Source organism: Trichomycterus rosablanca, chromosome 3 (genome assembly GCF_030014385.1).
Source record: "Trichomycterus rosablanca isolate fTriRos1 chromosome 3, fTriRos1.hap1, whole genome shotgun sequence".
NCBI classification, from domain to species: Eukaryota; Metazoa; Chordata; class Actinopteri; order Siluriformes; family Trichomycteridae; genus Trichomycterus; species Trichomycterus rosablanca.
Window position 1 is genome coordinate 56,598,325 of NC_085990.1, and position 17,574 is coordinate 56,615,898.

General features: G+C 36.5%; 1 protein-coding gene, 1 long non-coding RNA gene and 1 pseudogene across 4 annotated transcripts; 2 read left to right on the forward strand and 1 right to left on the reverse strand.

Annotated features, from left to right (window-relative positions):
* Nucleotides 1-1,465: 1,465 nt before the first annotated feature.
* LOC134310715 (uncharacterized) lies at nt 1,466-11,132 on the reverse strand (annotated as a pseudogene).
* A 2,048-nt stretch (nt 11,133-13,180) lies between these two features.
* LOC134310012 (G2/M phase-specific E3 ubiquitin-protein ligase-like) lies at nt 13,181-17,479 on the forward strand. Of its 3 annotated transcripts, XM_062991520.1 has the most exons (8): nt 13,181-13,297; nt 13,412-13,469; nt 15,783-16,036; nt 16,324-16,452; nt 16,535-16,684; nt 16,780-16,894; nt 17,113-17,311; nt 17,424-17,479. In XM_062991520.1, exons 1-8 carry the CDS (start codon nt 13,196-13,198, stop codon nt 17,425-17,427), a joined length of 1,011 nt encoding a protein of 336 aa, XP_062847590.1. In that variant the 5' UTR covers nt 13,181-13,195; the 3' UTR covers nt 17,428-17,479. The 3 variants fall into 3 exon arrangements, with proteins under 3 accessions (XP_062847590.1, XP_062847589.1, XP_062847591.1); XM_062991519.1 differs by lacking the exon at nt 17,424-17,479 and having other exon boundaries at nt 17,113-17,384; XM_062991521.1 differs by lacking the exons at nt 13,181-13,297; nt 13,412-13,469; nt 17,424-17,479 and adding an exon at nt 15,545-15,622 and having other exon boundaries at nt 17,113-17,384.
* LOC134310019 (uncharacterized) lies at nt 13,724-15,429 on the forward strand. Its single transcript, XR_010011264.1, has 3 exons — nt 13,724-13,787; nt 14,906-15,069; nt 15,245-15,429. It is a non-coding gene; the product is annotated as an uncharacterized LOC134310019 (long non-coding RNA).
* Nucleotides 17,480-17,574: the final 95 nt, after the last annotated feature.

A 17,574-nucleotide genomic window follows, 5' to 3' on the forward strand; every position in this document is an offset into this window, starting at 1 on the left:
TCATGCATGATATCAAATGAAAAATTGTTGCACACATGAAAAAACTGCAATGTGTTCAATGACGAACATCTTTTGATGCCATACACAGAGTTAAGTTGTGGGTTTGACTGTAGAGTTTCACAATGCATTTCAAAACTTGCCTTTTCACGCATTATAACTTTACGGTCATCCTCACAATAAACATTCTGGGCATCAGCCTTATCGATCAAGCATAAACGGCAGAAATACTGCCCACTGAAGGACTCTGTAAAACCAAGAATAGCATGCATTGCCAAATTATCTTCTGTAATTTGGCTGATTGTACCATAAACTTTTTCAGTGGATATAGGCAAATATATTCCCTCACTTTCGAGTGTTTTAATTAAGGTCTAAAATCAAAGGTTGCAGAATCAGATCAAATCCATATTTCTTTAAGTCTTGGCAATGAAACAGAGACACTAAATGTATATTCAGCACTGCAGAATTGAATTTTGGAGGCAGGTTTCGTAACACAAAATAAAGGCAGCCTATCTTGTGAATGCCATGTTTTGAGCCAAGAGGATTGGCTGTCTCAAAGTCGTCATAATAGAGCTGGATTTGCAAGGCATTTGTAAACTTAGAGAACAGAGGATGGTTCTTAAAGTAACTTCCATCACTGAAGTCCTTGTACACACTTCCAGGAGATGGGGTATGTGCTTTGACCACATCACAAATCTGTGAATTTCTGAACATAAATTTCAAACTTTCCAAAATAGGAATATAAATGAAGGTGTCATTCACTGGCATTTGACTGTAAGTACCAGTTTTTTTGTCCCGTCTACTATCATACCTAACCCCCAAAACAATTTCCACTGGCTCAACAATTCCCCACTTCTCAGTAAAGAACTTTTCCCTTTTAGTATCAGAATTAAAACATGCAAAGGGGTTTTCAAAATCTTCCAAGTTTTGTTCTACAACTGACCTTATAGAAACTGTTTCAGGAACTACTGAGAGAACTTGATGCTTAATATGTGAATGCACCTCATTTGTAAATTCTTCCAGATCACAAACAATAGAAGAGACTACACTAGTGGGAGCACCACTTCCTTGTAGTTTAGCAACAACCGATGCACACATGTTTTTCTTATAGTCTGAAGAAAACACAGACCCACTCTCTTGAAAATCTCCTGTTTCCACCTGAGACTGTGTACATACATTTGGCACTGAAGTGGATGATAAGATTCCTGAAGGAAGTGCCAATAAACCACACCTCAAAGAGGAACTACTGTCAGCATCACTGTGGAACTGATGATTAGTATCTAAATGTTTTCTAAACCCAGAATATGTGGAAAACTGTCTTCTACATGTGTCTTGTGCACATTCCAATTTCAAATTTAAGTTAGGATAAAAGCCATGGCCTAATCTTAAGTGACTTATAAGGGCTTGACTAGTTGTAAATAATGCATTGCATCTAAAGCAAGACAACGTCCTCAAGTTCTAGTTTTCTCTAGTTGTTCAACAGTTTTGCTCGTAGCTCCTTTACTCTTGGTGACTCTTGTTTTTCCAACATCAATTAGGTAGACAGTTGTTTGAATGAAAGTGTAGAAGTTACAAAGCGCACCATCATATGTCAAATTAAAAACAAAATGAGCTTTGAAAAGCTCATCAAATGCACTAAGAGAACCACCAGTCTGACATGGGATGAGCTTCTTGTCAAGGGCTACATAGTAACTGTTTATCTGACCTCGGCTTCGTCCTACAGCAAGAAGGTATGGCTGTCGTTCTTCTTTTTGTCGAAGATGTTCTTCAATACTGTTGCAAGACTTAAAGGGGAAAAAACCATTCCAATCACATTCAACCAAGGCCATAGCACAAAAATGTATAGCTTTCTCTTCTTAACACTTACCTTATGATACACCACAAGTCTGTCAGCAGCATCTGTAGCACTAATTTTCACAGTTCTCTTTCCCCCAGGTGGAGGTGGAAGCAGATGAATAAGCAAAAGCAGAGTGGCCATGTCACTGTCCCAGTCTGAGGATGAGCAAAAAATTATTTGTAATATCTAATTAATAGAAATACATTTTAGATTGGATCAGGGCAATTAGAAATAAGCTGTTCCACTGTCCGCAAAATAATTTACAAAGGGAAACAAGTGCCAACATGTCCATGTCTGACCATCCTAGCAAGTTCAGCAAACCACATGATAAGTAAAGAAGTCTCCAACAATCTTACAATGTCATGATGGGACCTACAGGTACTTTGACATCAACTGTTGCAAGAACTACCTGTAGGTCCTGTGATGACATTGTAAGATTGTTGGAGACTTCTTTACTTATCGTGTGGTTTGCCCTTGTGCTGAACTTGCTGGGATGGTCAGAACTGGCCATGTTGGCAGTCGTTTTACTTGATTTTGCAGACAGCAGAATGGCTGATAATGGCAGAATGGCTCTGAGATCTTTTAAAATCCCTTTACAGCTTTATCTGCATCTAAAGTATTCAATCTAAAGGCCTCAGAGAGCTCTCTGGATCACCTACAAAATTCTCTTTAACCATGTTGTAACCATTGCAGCTGATGTGGTGCACCTGACTAACTTTAGACATTTTTAGTAGTAATGAATTTGAAAGTGTTCTACTTTTTCCACAGAAAACTGCATTTCTGTTAATTACATTTTACAAATTATTATTAAAACAATTGAGAAAATTGAGGTCAGCAAAAACTATTGATGGTATGTCCATATATTGTACAAGAAGTCGATCACAATTATCCCGACAGGCCTAGCTACAAATGTAAAATTAATTATACAGGCTGAAGAGAATAAAAAAATGAATTGGCATAAAACAGCAATACATAATGCCATTGACTGATAGCAGAATGACTGTGCTTTTTTCGGTACAAAAAGCAATTTAATCTTACTGGAGTGATCGTCAGTATCGGTTTCTTTTCTTGCTGACAACAGAAGGAAACACACAGGAGGGGTCAACGTCAGGTTCCCAGCTTCTTCAATGATTCTTGTTTTTAAGGCAGTGTCCCATCTTTCCAACATCTTGGAGGCTGTTTCAGCATTGAACAGAAGGGTGAAATCTTGGTTCACCGTAATAGTTAGCTTCTTGTTTATTTACTAGTCCTTTGGTGTCCAAAAAACGTGGAAAGGTTTGAAGAACATCAGTGGTTGTATCTAGGTTGTGGACAAGTTCATATCTATGATGAAAAGTTTCCTTCATCTTCAGAAATATCGGAGCTTCATCTGAAGTATGGGTGAGAAAGGCAATGGCCTCTCTTACGCCATCTTCATCAAGCTGCCTTTCAGGGTTGGTTGATCTCTTGAAGGATGGACCTCCTAAGCCAAAGTCAGTATCATGCCTCTTGCCAAGACGGTGAGACATGTTTCTCTGTACAGTCTTCAGGCACCATGCAAGATAGCCTGTTCCACTATCAGCATCATAGAAATGTTCCTGTAGCATTTAAAAACAAAAAGATTAGCTCATTGTGATATTTCCAGCTGATAAGTTAAACAGTTACACTTAAAAACAGAGGCAGACTGATGCCTCTTTTCCAATACACAGGAGAAAGCATATAGGGTTCTGAACGAGCTGATTTTTTGAAAAACCCCATTCAATTTTGCAAATGAAAATCGGGCTTAGACCCAATACCAAATATGGGCATAAGAAAGACTACAAAATGACACATGACTTTAGTGGTCTATACAAACATGTAATCCACTTACATAGCCTTTCTTTGAGAATGGATCACGCAGTGATGGAAAAAGCGTCACAATACCAAGAGCATATTGCTCTTTCTGTTTACGTGTGGGAATCCTCCTTAAATAGCAAAAACAAGAACAGCTGCTGAATTCATGTTCATATGCAACAGTGTATAGATACGGTTTATACATACAAATACCAAAGACACAAAACATTAATACTACAATACCAGGGGCAGCCATGACCTGGTGGTTAGGGAACTGAATCGATCCCCTGGCAGGACATGACTGAAGCGTCCTTGAGCAAGGCACCTAACCCCCAACTGCTCCCCGGGGCCCATGGACTGGGTTGCTCACTGCCCTAGTGTGTTTCATTTGTGTATGTGTGTGCATTTACCTGCACAAATGGGTTAAATGTGGAGGTGAAATTCTTGTGTGTGCAAGTACAGTGGTGAATTTGTGCTTCTAATTCTACCAGACAATATAACCTTCTTTACACTCATGCATTGATTCTTGGCACCCAACACCTTGTTGCCATTTGATGGTTTGTTCTCGTCTTCTGACCACTGCTAACCCGGGAGCACCCAACGAGCCTTGCTGTTTGGAAAATGCACTGACCCAGTTGTCTAGCCATCACAATTTGGCACTTGTCAAAGCAGCTCAGATTCTTACATTTAAGGAAGGAATATTTAAGAACATTTAGTGCTTGGAGCGTTAAGTGTATGGGGCTGCGTAACCAACTGGTCAGATAGTGTTTATGTTTAGGGGTATTGTTTCTGCAACATTATTTGTTTCACAAATTACATCAGCTTTTAAATATGCAAATAATGTAACTTATAGGTAAAAACCATTAACTAAAAATCTAAACCAAACCTATTAAGACTTACCCATGCACCTCTATCATATGTCCAACCACTATGTTGACAAGAACTCTTCTAGTCTCACTTGATAGTGTATTATTTGAGCCATATTCAGCAAGAACTGCGTCTCCACCTGCTTTCTGTGTTAAAGCATCATAGACCTCCTTTAAAACAATAACACTAAGCAAAACAAGTCATTTAAAGTACGTTTTACAAACACACAAACATGTTTTATAGTACCATTTTTGCCACATCTGCTGATTCTTCTACTGTTTTAGATTTTGCAGAATGCTCTGGTGTTCGGTCTACATCACTCGACGAGCTTGATCTAGACAAAGTGTCTGTACAAGAACTGCTCTCTGCATGTGAAGGCCCAGATGCTGAAACAGAAGATTAACTTAGTAGTAGTGGTTGTAAAATCTAGCCCTGCTATTTCAAGTAAATGTGTCAGACAAGCTTTAAGGCACAGAATAGTTCAGGCCTCCAGCACTGACAACTACTGCTTTAAGGAAAAACATAAAATAATACCTTTATTGCCGTCTCTGATCAATAGCATCATGTCAGGTTTTGCAAGAAGTAAATCTAGCAAAATGTCTTCATCAATCTCAGTTTCCGAGTCATCATAAAGGCATAAAAGTGTCTCCGCAGGAAGCCCAAACTTATTCTGAACTGAACAGAACACATGCAAATTAAAATAATGTTGACAAACAAAAAATAAAGTAGAATCCAAGTGAAATTTACCCTCAGAAATGAAGTCAGCATAAGTAAATCCATCCTGAAGCTTGATGAATTTTTTTCAGTTCTCAAATGTAACTTTCACCAGCATAATTTACATCTGGAAGATAATATAAATACTGTTATAGGCAATAAAAAAGTATTGAATGTTTTTTTTCTGACACCACATAAGTGTCAGTTCTGGCTCACTGTATCCTCATTCAAACAGGTTTGCATAATAAATGAAATGGGGTAACGTAGACTGATGGAGCTGAATGGTCAGAAAGCTGTGAGTTCCTGGGTCAGCTGCAGGTCCAGAGTCCGCCACACACAGTAGAGGTGCGATTCTGAACACACAGATTCAGTGCTGACGTATTGAATCGATTCATTCTAGAGAACCGATTCTTTACTACTATTTCAGTAAACATTTCAATTAATTCGACTCGTTACCATTTATTTGACTGAATCGGTTCTTTGAGTGTAACTATGTCATTTTAATATGGAATCATTATCTTACCGATTCGATTCTGCCCATTCAGTAAACAGGTAGGATATTTATGACAATTAAAACTATTAAAACAGACTATAACTGCAGTGGATTTCATCTGTTGCTCAATAAATGTGACTGTTTATTTTTTCTAAGATTTTAAGTTGTTGTACATACTTCCTGTCTACTTTAACAGTATCATCATAAATGAAGAAAAGTTTTACATAGCAATTCATTTACATGAACCTCCATTAAAAGTTAAAAACGCGGTTTAAAACTCACGTTTTAAAATAAAAATGACAGATATTCACCACGGCTGAAATACATGCAGTGTAAGAAAACACCGTTGCTTGTTTGCCAGCAGGTGTTCGAATACTGACGTTCTATTCTGATTACACAGGATAGTTTGTTCGATTTCCTTTAAAGCTATTGCTCCAAAATGACCCAATTAAAATGCATTTTGGTTGCTGGCCGGCTGTTTCATAGCTCAACCAAGCATAGCTGTATGACTTCAGGCATTTCTGTAATAACCACTAAAACTGTAAAATAGCGAAATGTAATACTGAGCTCCTACTTGAATGATGTGAGTTCAGGCTCAGTTGATCGTGTAGGCAGTACCACACTTTACATTATACACTCACAACGAACGACGTGGTCTCACTTCACACGCTATTAAAGATTTATTTACATACTAAATATGCTGTATGTCTAGTACTTGTCTAGGTTTTTTACAAGTGGTAAAAATATAACAACTACATAATATTCGATGAACTGATTTATGACCTTTTTAGCTTCGAATAGCAGAAGAAAATGTCTCCGTGTCTCTTCTGTCCGGTGTTCTGTCGATTTGTCCTACCCTATCGAAATGTATTCCTGTAGTAAATATTTAAGTTTTATCGATCTATTCTTATTAAAATTATGTCTATCATATTATAAATTATAGGTATCTTATTATAACTAGTGGTAGCACATCTCGATAGGTATGTATCTTATTATAAACAATAGGTAGGACATCTCGATAGCTCTATATCTTATTATAAACAATAGGTAGCACATCTCGATAGGTATGTATCTTATTATAAACAATAGGTAGGACATCTCGATAGGTATGTATCTTATTATAAACTATAGGTAGCACATCTCGATAGGTATGTATCTTATTATAAACAATAGGTAGGACATCTCGATAGCTCTATATCTTATTATAAACAATAGGTAGGACATCTCGATAGCTCTATATCTTATTATAAACAATAGGTAGGACATCTCGATAGCTCTATATCTTATTATAAACAATAGGTAGGACATCTCGATAGGTATGTATCTTATTATAAACTATAGGTAGGACATCTCGATAGGTCTATATCTTATTATAAACAATAGGTAGGACATCTCGATAGCTCTATATCTTATTATAAACAATAGGTAGGACATCTCGATAGGTATGTATCTTATTATAAACTATAGGTAGGACATCTCGATAGGTATGTATATTATTATAAACAATAGGTAGGACATCTCGATAGGTATGTATCTTATTATAAACAATAGGTAGGACATCTCGATAGGTCTATATATTATTATAAACAATAGGTAGCACATCTCGATAGGTCTATATCTTATTATAAACAATAGGTAGGACATCTCGATAGGTCTATATCTTATTATAAACAATAGGTAGGACATCTCGATAGGTATGTATCTTATTATAAACTATAGGTAGGACATCTCGATAGGTCTATATCTTATTATAAACAATAGGTAGGACATCTCGATAGCTCTATATCTTATTATAAACAATAGGTAGGACATCTCGATAGGTATGTATCTTATTATAAACTATAGGTAGGACATCTCGATAGGTATGTATATTATTATAAACAATAGGTAGGACATCTCGATAGGTATGTATCTTATTATAAACAATAGGTAGGACATCTCGATAGGTCTATATATTATTATAAACAATAGGTAGCACATCTCGATAGGTCTATATCTTATTATAAACAATAGGTAGGACATCTCGATAGGTCTATATCTTATTATAAACAATAGGTAGGACATCTCGATAGCTCTATATCTTATTATAAACAATAGGTAGCACATCTCGATAGGTCTATATCTTATTATAAACAATAGGTAGGACATCTCGATAGGTCTATATCTTATTATAAACAATAGGTAGGACATCTCGATAGCTCTATATCTTATTATAAACAATAGGTAGGACATCTCGATAGGTATGTATCTTATTATAAACTATAGGTAGCACATCTCGATAGGTATGTATATTATTATAAACAATAGGTAGGACATCTCGATAGGTATGTATCTTATTATAAACTATAGGTAGGACATCTCGATAGGTATGTATCTTATTATAAACTATAGGTAGCACATCTCGATAGGTATGTATATTATTATAAACAATAGGTAGGACATCTCGATAGGTATGTATCTTATTATAAACAATAGGTAGGACATCTCGATAGGTATGTATATTATTATAAACAATAGACAGCGCATCTCGATAGATCTATGTCTTATTATAAATAGTGTTAGCACATCTCGATGGGCTTATATTTTATTACAAATGATAGGTAGCACACTTGATTTATTGACCTGTCTCTCAGACATTTATCTTAATTTTTAATTTATTTATTAGGATTTTAACATCATGGTTACATTCATGACAGGGCAGGTAGTTACTCATTACACAAGATTTATTAGTTCACACATTTAATATCAAACACAGTCAGAGACAGTTTTGTATCTTCAATTTACCTCACTTGCATGTCTTTGGACTGTGGGAGAAAACTAGAGCACCCGGAAAAAACCCCCCACATACACATGGGGAGAACATGCAAACTCCTCACAGAAAGAATCCACCTGTAAATGGAGCCCAGGACCTTCTTGCTGTGAATCAACAAAGCTACCCACTGAGCCACTATACAGCCCATACATCTCAAATAATTGTGTAATTTTTAAACTAGTTTATTAACAACAACACATCCTGAGTCTCTGGTGGATGTGTCTACATTTTTTACATATGTATTTTGGGTGTGATTTGTTATATTCTGCACATTAAAATGTACCCATCTACTGTCACACTGCACCTGAGTAAAACAGGTAACAATGCTGTACAAATCAGTAAATAATGTTCACAATAACTTTTTAATAATAAAGGTAAAATTAGATAAAATATATCTGTATATCTGTATAATATAGCTGCTCTAAATATCTATCATTTCAATCATGCTCTTGTCAGCTCTGTCTTGCAGCATGGAGCAACTTATGCAGTAATCCTCTGCATTGTCTTAAATCACCACTCAGCCCTGCTGTCATGAAGTTCACTTGGCTTTATAATTCCTATTAATTAATGGAGACAGTGGCAAAATCTGGTTTAGCAAAATTCTAACTAGTTTAAAATGTTCAATAACAATATTACCTCCAGCTATTTATACATGCATATGAACTTGAGTTCATCCTGAAAAACTTATCATGTATAAGCACTCTGTAGTTCTAAAATTACTGACTGTAGTTCATCTGTTTCTCTACATACTTTTTAACCTGCTTTCACCCTGTTCTTCAGTGGTCAGACCCCCCACAGGACCACTACAGAGCAGGTATTATTTGGGTGGTGGATCATTCTCAGCACTGCAGTGACACTGACATGGTGTTAGTGTGTGTTGTGCTGGTATGAATGGATCAGACACAGCAGTGCTGAGTTTTTAAACACCTCACTGCTGGACTGAGATTGGTCCACCAACCAAAAATATCCAGCCTACAGCACCCTGTGGGCAGTGTCCTGTGACCACTGATGAAGGTCTAGAAGATGACCGACTCAAACAGCAGCAATAGATGAGCGATCGTCTCTGACTTTACATCTACAAGGTGGACCAACTAGGTAGGAGTGTCTAATAGAGTGGACAGTGAGTGGACACTGTATTTTAAAACTCCAGCAGCACTGCTGTTTCTGATCCACTCATACCATCACAACACACAATAACACACCACCACCATGGCAGTGTCACTGCAGTGCTGAGAATGATCCACCACCTAAATAATACCTGCTCTGTGGGGGTTCTGACCATTGACGAACAGCATGAAGGGAGCTAACAAAGCATGCAGAGAAACAGATGGACTACAGTCAGTAATTGTAGAACTACAAGCGAGTTCTTTTGGCTATGTAGTGTGTATATGTAGTGTTGGCTATGTAGTGAGTATTATATGTATATACAGTATATGTATGTATATACAGTATGTATATATATATATATATATATATATGTGTATGTGTGTATGATGTATGTACATTTTGATTTTGTAGTAAATAATATTCTAACCCGAAGAACATCTTAATCTCAAATAATTAGAACTAAACTGACAGGGGAGCAGCAAAAAATAGTTGTACATATACAAATAACTGAGTACATAAAAAACGTAATAAATGCTCAACATATTCATTCAGTAATTCACTTTAAACTCAACTTTAACTTCAAACAACCGTTACTGTACATATTGAACTGCTAATAAAGCACAAAACTGAAAAATAACCTAATACATTTTGTGTTGTCATAATGTTAAGGTCGCAGATGGTTATTTAAAAATGATTGGCTTTTCTAGATGTATGAAAAACGCATCTAAAATTACCAAAGGCATGTATAAACGTGGTTAAATACAACGTTAACACAGCATTATTAAGATACACAGTTATTTAACTGTAATCAATCAAGTACAGCTCATTTAAGCACTTTGAATATTTTTATATAGCTTTTTTTTTTAAAGTCACATAATAACATCATTACATACACTTAAACTTTAAACTTTTTAAAGAATTAAAACGAAACCATACGTTACTAACCGCTAGAACAAATAAATTAGGCAAAGGTAGCACAGAATTATAGGCGTTCCCCGCAACGAGTCAAAACCGATGTGCGCATGCTCAGTAGGACAAATCGATGGGTAGGATAAATCGACAGAACACCGGCTGTAGTGTGTGAGGAGCTTAAACTAATTAACTCTGAGAGAGAGTTCTGTGGAGTTCAATTAGTGCCAAAACTTCGCAAATAAACAGAACGTATTCTGTAAATATGATACGATTTGCAAACAAACACAACACGATCTACAAATAAAAAACAAACACAGTGTGATTTACAAATACAAAACACCACTGTTGCAAATGCAGATGTGACTTTCAAATAAATGCACAGCTGTTTTCTAATACACTGCACTTCACAAACATATAGAACATGTTTTACAAATACAAACGCTGTTCCGCAAATGCCGTTCGTGAATCACGTGACTTTTGGCTGCACTGTTCTGGCGCCGTGTCTCAGATTTTCTCACAAATGCATCCCGACTCGTACAAATGCGTCGTACCTGAGCAGTAGGGGGCGCACTTTTCAACATTTACCTGAGCGGTAAGAAGAAACTCCAGCTGGCTGAGTCAAGTGCCTTGCGTTCTTTACATCATGAGCGGTCAGCAGGTGAGTTTGTGTTTTTAGATACTGTATCTTTGATATATATATATATATATAGATAGATAGATATATATATATACAGGTATATATATATTTGCTGGTCTGGCTAGTATCCACGAATTTCCTGTACTTTATCAATTCCTGTGATTCTTAGCTCTTTCCTGTGTTGCTTTCTTTTAAAAATTGCCATTACTGGCATAGGTGAAGCTGATAGTGTAGGCTAGGCTAGTTTTCAGATGAAGCTGATTCAGCGTTTTATTCATGTCCATGAACTTTATCTAATAAACCTTCTTCCATGTACAGTTTCTATGTTACCATGTCATAAAGTAACAGGATGATGTTAGATTAATCAGTAATGTTAGGCACAGTTCAGCATTGATGCTACTGTACGTGATTTTCTGCCGCCCAAAATGCTTAACGTAGCTAAACATATTTTGAATGTTAAATTGCATTATATCCGTTGTATCCGACTAATGGCGTTTCTAAGAAATAGCTTTAAATAGTTTTTTGTCTAAAGGATCTTGTCAATATTTTCATATCCGAACAGAACTCCTGGAAAAACTGATTAACAGTAACTTATACCAGGGTCCAAAACTGGATTTGCAGCAGCATGTGTGATGGAAACCAAAAGTTTTATTCATTAATTTTTTCTGACCTTTTTTCAAACCTTGGGTTGTTGGCCTGTAAGAAATTTTCTAAATCAAGCTCTTGGCAGCTTAGCAATGCAGTTTTATTCAAATTTGTATTCAAAGTCAGTGAGCCAACTCAATACCTGATGTTAAATTAATCATGAATTGGTTATCAGCTATGGTGCAGCATGGAATTGTGACATTTAAGAAACACTGCCATTATTTAATGAGTTGCTGTTAACGCTTCCTTTAAACAAAATACCTCACCTTAGTGACATGCTGATTACTGACGTTTACTTTGAATTGCTTATGTGCTAAGGTTGGGGAAATTGCTGGTAATTTATTGTTTAATGATTTTTTTTATGCATTTGCTCTTAGAAGCCAGAGTATGCCCATATTGAAAGGGCTGCAAGAAACTTACTTCAACTTATCACAGGAACAGAACAAGTTCAGGGTCCATGTCAGTCCCAAGTTCAGGGTCTGAGTCAGATTCAGCCTGTCAACCAGGGATCAAGTCAGGAGAGACAGGCCAGTGTCCAGCACGAGATGCAAAGGTGACACAAGTCATCCTAAACTAATGTGGCAAAAATAATTGTGACTTTACAGTTAGTAAGTGTGGACCAGTTACATTTTGCATCATCTCTTTTTCACAATCGCTCACAGGTCCTTCCCTGGCATTTTCAGAAGAGAACGAAGCAGCGGTAAACGGAGATTTCCAACACCACTAAAAACTGTTGTTGCAGCACCCACAAAAAACACCAATCTGCAGTTTTATTTGCTTCCAAGACCGATGAACAAAACTCCTGAAGGTTCTCAGGAGCTCAAGCTGTTAATGGCAGGTTTGGGTAAACGGCAGGTATCTATGCCTGAAAACAGCAACCATACTGAGGTAAGCATTTGCTAAATATTTCATTCAAGAATCTTTGGTTGTGGTTTATGGACTAAATACATGTATTTGTTATTTAAAATAGATTTCAGCATTGCTAACATCTGAATATCCTAAACTGGAGAAGTTGTCTGGTGGATGGCTACTGTACAAGGCATCAGGCAAGCACTTAGTGAAACCATATTAAATGGATGTTATTTAAAATATTATTTATGTTCACGTGGCAAGATTGTTTGACAAAGTTGGCCAATTTTATTAGAATTAAAGTGCACATTATCTCTTCTTTTTCTCCTGAATACTGCTGAAGGTGGAAGTAGGCAGAGAAAACTGACAGTGATCCCACCAGAGTCCGAAGGCTACAACACAAAACACCTGAAAAGTGTATCCAACAATGGAAGACAAATTATTTTTATTGTTCCACTTCAAGGTGAAATAGACACCATGCCGCTTCCTTATGATTCCCCAGAGTTCAGTAAAATGCCGAAATCACAGTGCAAGACATGTGGCGAGACTTTACCGTTACAAGTTCTTGCTCTACATGTGCAGACTTGCAGCAAGTCCTCTGAAGATAGTGACCAAGTAAGATAATGACATCACAGCTGAGTTGGCTAGTGATGTCCTGTTGTCTTCAGAGGCTGGAAGTTTAAATGTTTAATTTAATTCTCATGTCAAATTTTTAAACACTTTTTTTAGGAACAAGAGGAAAATATGAGCCCTGATGTTCGATTTGGAGCCTGCGTTCAGAATATGTGTAAGTAGAAACAATTCGATTTTACTTCATATTAGTAGCTTATCAGTGGCTTAGTACCCAGTACAGTTAAGGATAAGTTCAAGAGATTGATTTCACAGGGCACAAAAGTGAGGCATGATTTATTTGGGGTTTTTATTTGCTGCTTTAAAGAATAATTTTTATGTAGTGATTTTTCAAAGTTTAATTTCTGTTTTGTCAATTTTCACTAATGCTGCTTGTTCAAGTGTCACCTGACAAGTCTCTGAAAATGTGTCCTATATGCCAAGTGGAGTACCCTTCTGACTGCATTGAGATGCATGCTAGTTTATGTGGAGAGAGGTATGCACTTCTTTGTCCTCAGTAGACAATCTATTTATTGTACAATTTGCAGAAATATGTGAATTATTGATACAAAAACTTTTTTTTTTTACTTCATTTAAAATGGCTGTCAACATAATTTAATTACAACTTACCTAGTGTTTGTGTAATGGACGTTAATCATATTAGTAGTATAGAAGCACATTTATTAAATGTGAATTTAATAAATGTTCTACTTCGTAAATTTGAAATGTATGTTTTTATGTATGCACACCGGTGAGGCAAAAAACAACATACAGTATCAGTCAAAAGTTTGGACACACTTTCTCATTCCTGTGGTTTTTCTTGATTTTTTTGTAATTTTCTACATTGTAGATTAATACTGAAAACGTCCAAACTATGAAGGAACACGTATGGAATTATTTAGTAAACAAAAAAAGTGTTAAACAAACCAGAATATGTTTTATATTTAAAATTCTTTAAAGTAGCCATCTTTTGCTTTGATGACAGCTTTGCACACTTTTTGGCATTTTCTCAATCAGCTTCATGAGGTGCCACCTGGAACGGTTTTCAATTAATGTTTGTGCCTTGTCAAGTTAATTTCTGGAATATTTTGCTTTTTAATGTGTTTGAGACCATCAGTAGTGTTCAGAGGTAGAGTTGGTAAAATATAAAACATATTCTGGATTGTTTAACACTTTTTTGTTCACTGCATAATTCCTCATATGCGTTCCTTCATAGTTTGGATGTCTTCAGTATTAATCTACAATGTAGAAAATAAAAATAATCAAGAAAAACCATTGAAGAGAAGGTGTGTCCAGACTTTTGACTGGTACTGTATAAGAGACCACCACCACCCGATCCTTTGGACATAATGATTCGTCCTTGATTAAAGTGGCTCATTTCACAGTCTAACATATATCTCAGATGTTTGCATGCAACACTGTCACAAAATAACTATGCATCTATGAGTGATCATAGTGTTTTGCCTCTGCAGTGTATGTATGTTTGTATCCCTTGAGCAAGGCCCTTACCCCTTAAATGCCTAGACTGTATACTGTAACTGTAATGTAAGTCGCTTTGGATAAAAGCGTCTGCTAAATGCCGAAAATGTAAATGTATTTATATATGTATTTCAGGCCACTAGAGTCTCTGGACATGACTGACAAAGAAGAGCACTTTAGTATATTGGATATTGAAGCAGGGGAAGGACCATCTGGTACAACTTCCCAAAACATACCTTTTCAGAATGAGCCAGCTAATTCATCTGCAGAACTTTTTGATAATGCTGAAAAAGCAGAGGGTTAGTAGCATATTGAGGATGTTTTCTAAAACCTTCTGTGCGTTTCACTCATAAACATAAGCAGCACAGACTCGACTTAGCACAAATTGGACTGTGTTTATAAATCAGAACCTGTGGTTCTTATTAGAAAAAACTTTATATGGTTCCTCAAGATCATTTTACAATTCTTTTATAGAATGGAAGACTACACCAGACCCGGCGAGGGCAGCACGCTCGTACAGGGAAACTGTGCTCCACACTCATGCATCAGGGAAACCACTGCACTTGCATGTTGATCTCAGAAGCATCATCTCAGAACAAGAAATGGCTTTGATTGCTTTTTATAAAGCAGGCAGCATAGACTGGGCGAGGCCTCTTCAATGTAGACTTGAAGGTTATCAGTACTATAGCTTTAGTTTTTTTTTTATGTATAATATGCAGTCAGATTTTTAGTAATCAAGCATGTTCACACTTCTGTGCTTTCTATGTGATCCTGCCATTGGTGAAGGAGTAAATAGATTCTTATTTTCCATGGTTATGCAAAAGCTGAAATGTGGTTTTCATTTAAACTTCGGTATGTCAATTACAGTGTGATGACGATTAAGTTAAAGCTGCATTATTGGCATATTCAGTATTCTCCAGTTGATGTTTTTTAGATAATTTTCTCCAAAATTTGTCAGTTGTTGTCTAATTATAGAACCTCTAATTATAAGTACATTTTCTTCTCTCCACAGGTCATGCGTGTGTTACAAGACTGTTTGATGGAGAGCCGGACCATCTTGTACCTTCATCATCAGCATTCTTGGTTGAGAGTGATCTATTTCTGATGGCTGGCAGAATGATTGGCCACTGTTTTTTGCATGGAGGTCCTGCTTTGTCAGGGCTTAGCCCTGCTGTAATTCACTTACTTTCTGGAGGCAAAGCGGAAACCGCAGTTGTTGAAATCTGTGACTGTCCTGACCTTGATCTTCGTGAAAGAATTAAGCTGGTGTGTATTAAGCAAACTACAAATTTTAGAATTTTTCTTATTGGTACTTGTTATTTCTGGTTAACCATAGTTCTGCAGAGTTTGTCATTCTACCTCATTTAACATATAAAGGCCTTTATGAATGACAAGAATTTAAAGGAAATAAATGTAAAGTATTTCAAGAGAGAAAAATCTCTGCAGGACAGTGGCTGACCAATCTCTGCTGGCTGTTTGCACAAATTATTATTATGATTATTATTATTAGCATGAATGAATTTACTTAAAGCAACTTAATATGTGCCTTTAAGCTGGAAGGAAACTCAGAACTGTCAGCAAGTGAAAAAGACAGTGTTGACTCTTTGTGCTTTTCATGGGACCTTCCTGCAGTAACAATAAGCAATCGAAGATGGCTCTTCGAGAGGCTATTACATCATGCGGTACCTAAATACTTTTACAGCTTATGGAATATACTTGATGTCTTTGCTAAACAACAATACAAATAACATGTTTTCTCTCTAGGTAATCGGACGGACTATGAAGCAAATTAAGCAAATTAAGCAAATTCGAAAAGGACTGAAAGAGACATTGCTGTGGCCACTAATGACTCATCGACCGGATGTACTTCCAGTCATTTTTCCACGCGAGTCAAATGCTGTGCTGACCCCTGAGGTATGCTGAACACATAAAATTTTATGTGGTCTTCAGAAAACCAAAAGTTACTTCTCAAATATTTAGGATGAATTGTCTGGTATGTCTGTATACAGAGCATTCTGAACTGCATCAGCTGGCCTACAATGATCGTAGACGATGACGATGACGACTGCTCTGTTGAAGATAAGAGTCGAGTTACTGGGTACCTCTGCCAGTTCATTGAAAATGGTACAAAATTACATTTTGTCATACCTCTGGTCATAGTGGACCAGTATCCAACATAGTGAAACCTTCTGCTTTAACTTACATGATTCAACATTATTATTATTAATTGTCAGGTTTGTAGGTGTTTTTGAGCAGGGAAATCCCTATGTTGGACAGTGAGAGATGCATAATTTGATGGTCAAATAGCTGTTCATACTGTTAATTAATAACATGTTTTGTAGCATCCAGTGATGAACTAAAGGCCCTCCTAAAGTTCTGGGTGGGTTGGGAAGCTCCGACCAGTACCCTTAAAGTTGAAGTAGTCGAAAGTCATCAACTTGTTTTGAGACTCTACGTCTTCCAGCCAACTACAAGGACTTTGCAAAGTTCAAGGAAGAACTGCAAGCATGCGTCAACACAGCTGACACTGGATTTGGACTGGTGTGATTTAATGGATGACTTTCAATGTCAATTTTACTCATTTTTAAAAGTTATTTGACAAAATGTTCTTACAAAATGTTCTTACAAAATGTTCTCTGTTCTGTCTGTCAAGCTAAATGGAAAAAAAGAAAAGGAAAACACATTCTGGAAGTGTTTGCTTCAAACAGGAATAAAGTTTTTAATTGTTTTAATTGTTAAATTCATGCAACACTGTTTATTGCGCTTCCATATTAGTTGTGTCCTAGTATGTTCTGGACAAACTG

Coding starts and splice junctions, on each gene's coding strand:
- LOC134310012 (XM_062991519.1), top strand. CDS start 13,196: ATGCCGAAATCACAGTGCAAGACATGTGGCGAGACTTTACCGTTACAA. Junction 16,037..16,323: donor TTCGTGAAAGAATTAAGCTG/GTGTGTATTAAG, acceptor TGTGCCTTTAAG/CTGGAAGGAAACTCAGAACT. Junction 16,453..16,534: donor AGAGGCTATTACATCATGCG/GTACCTAAATAC, acceptor TTTTCTCTCTAG/GTAATCGGACGGACTATGAA.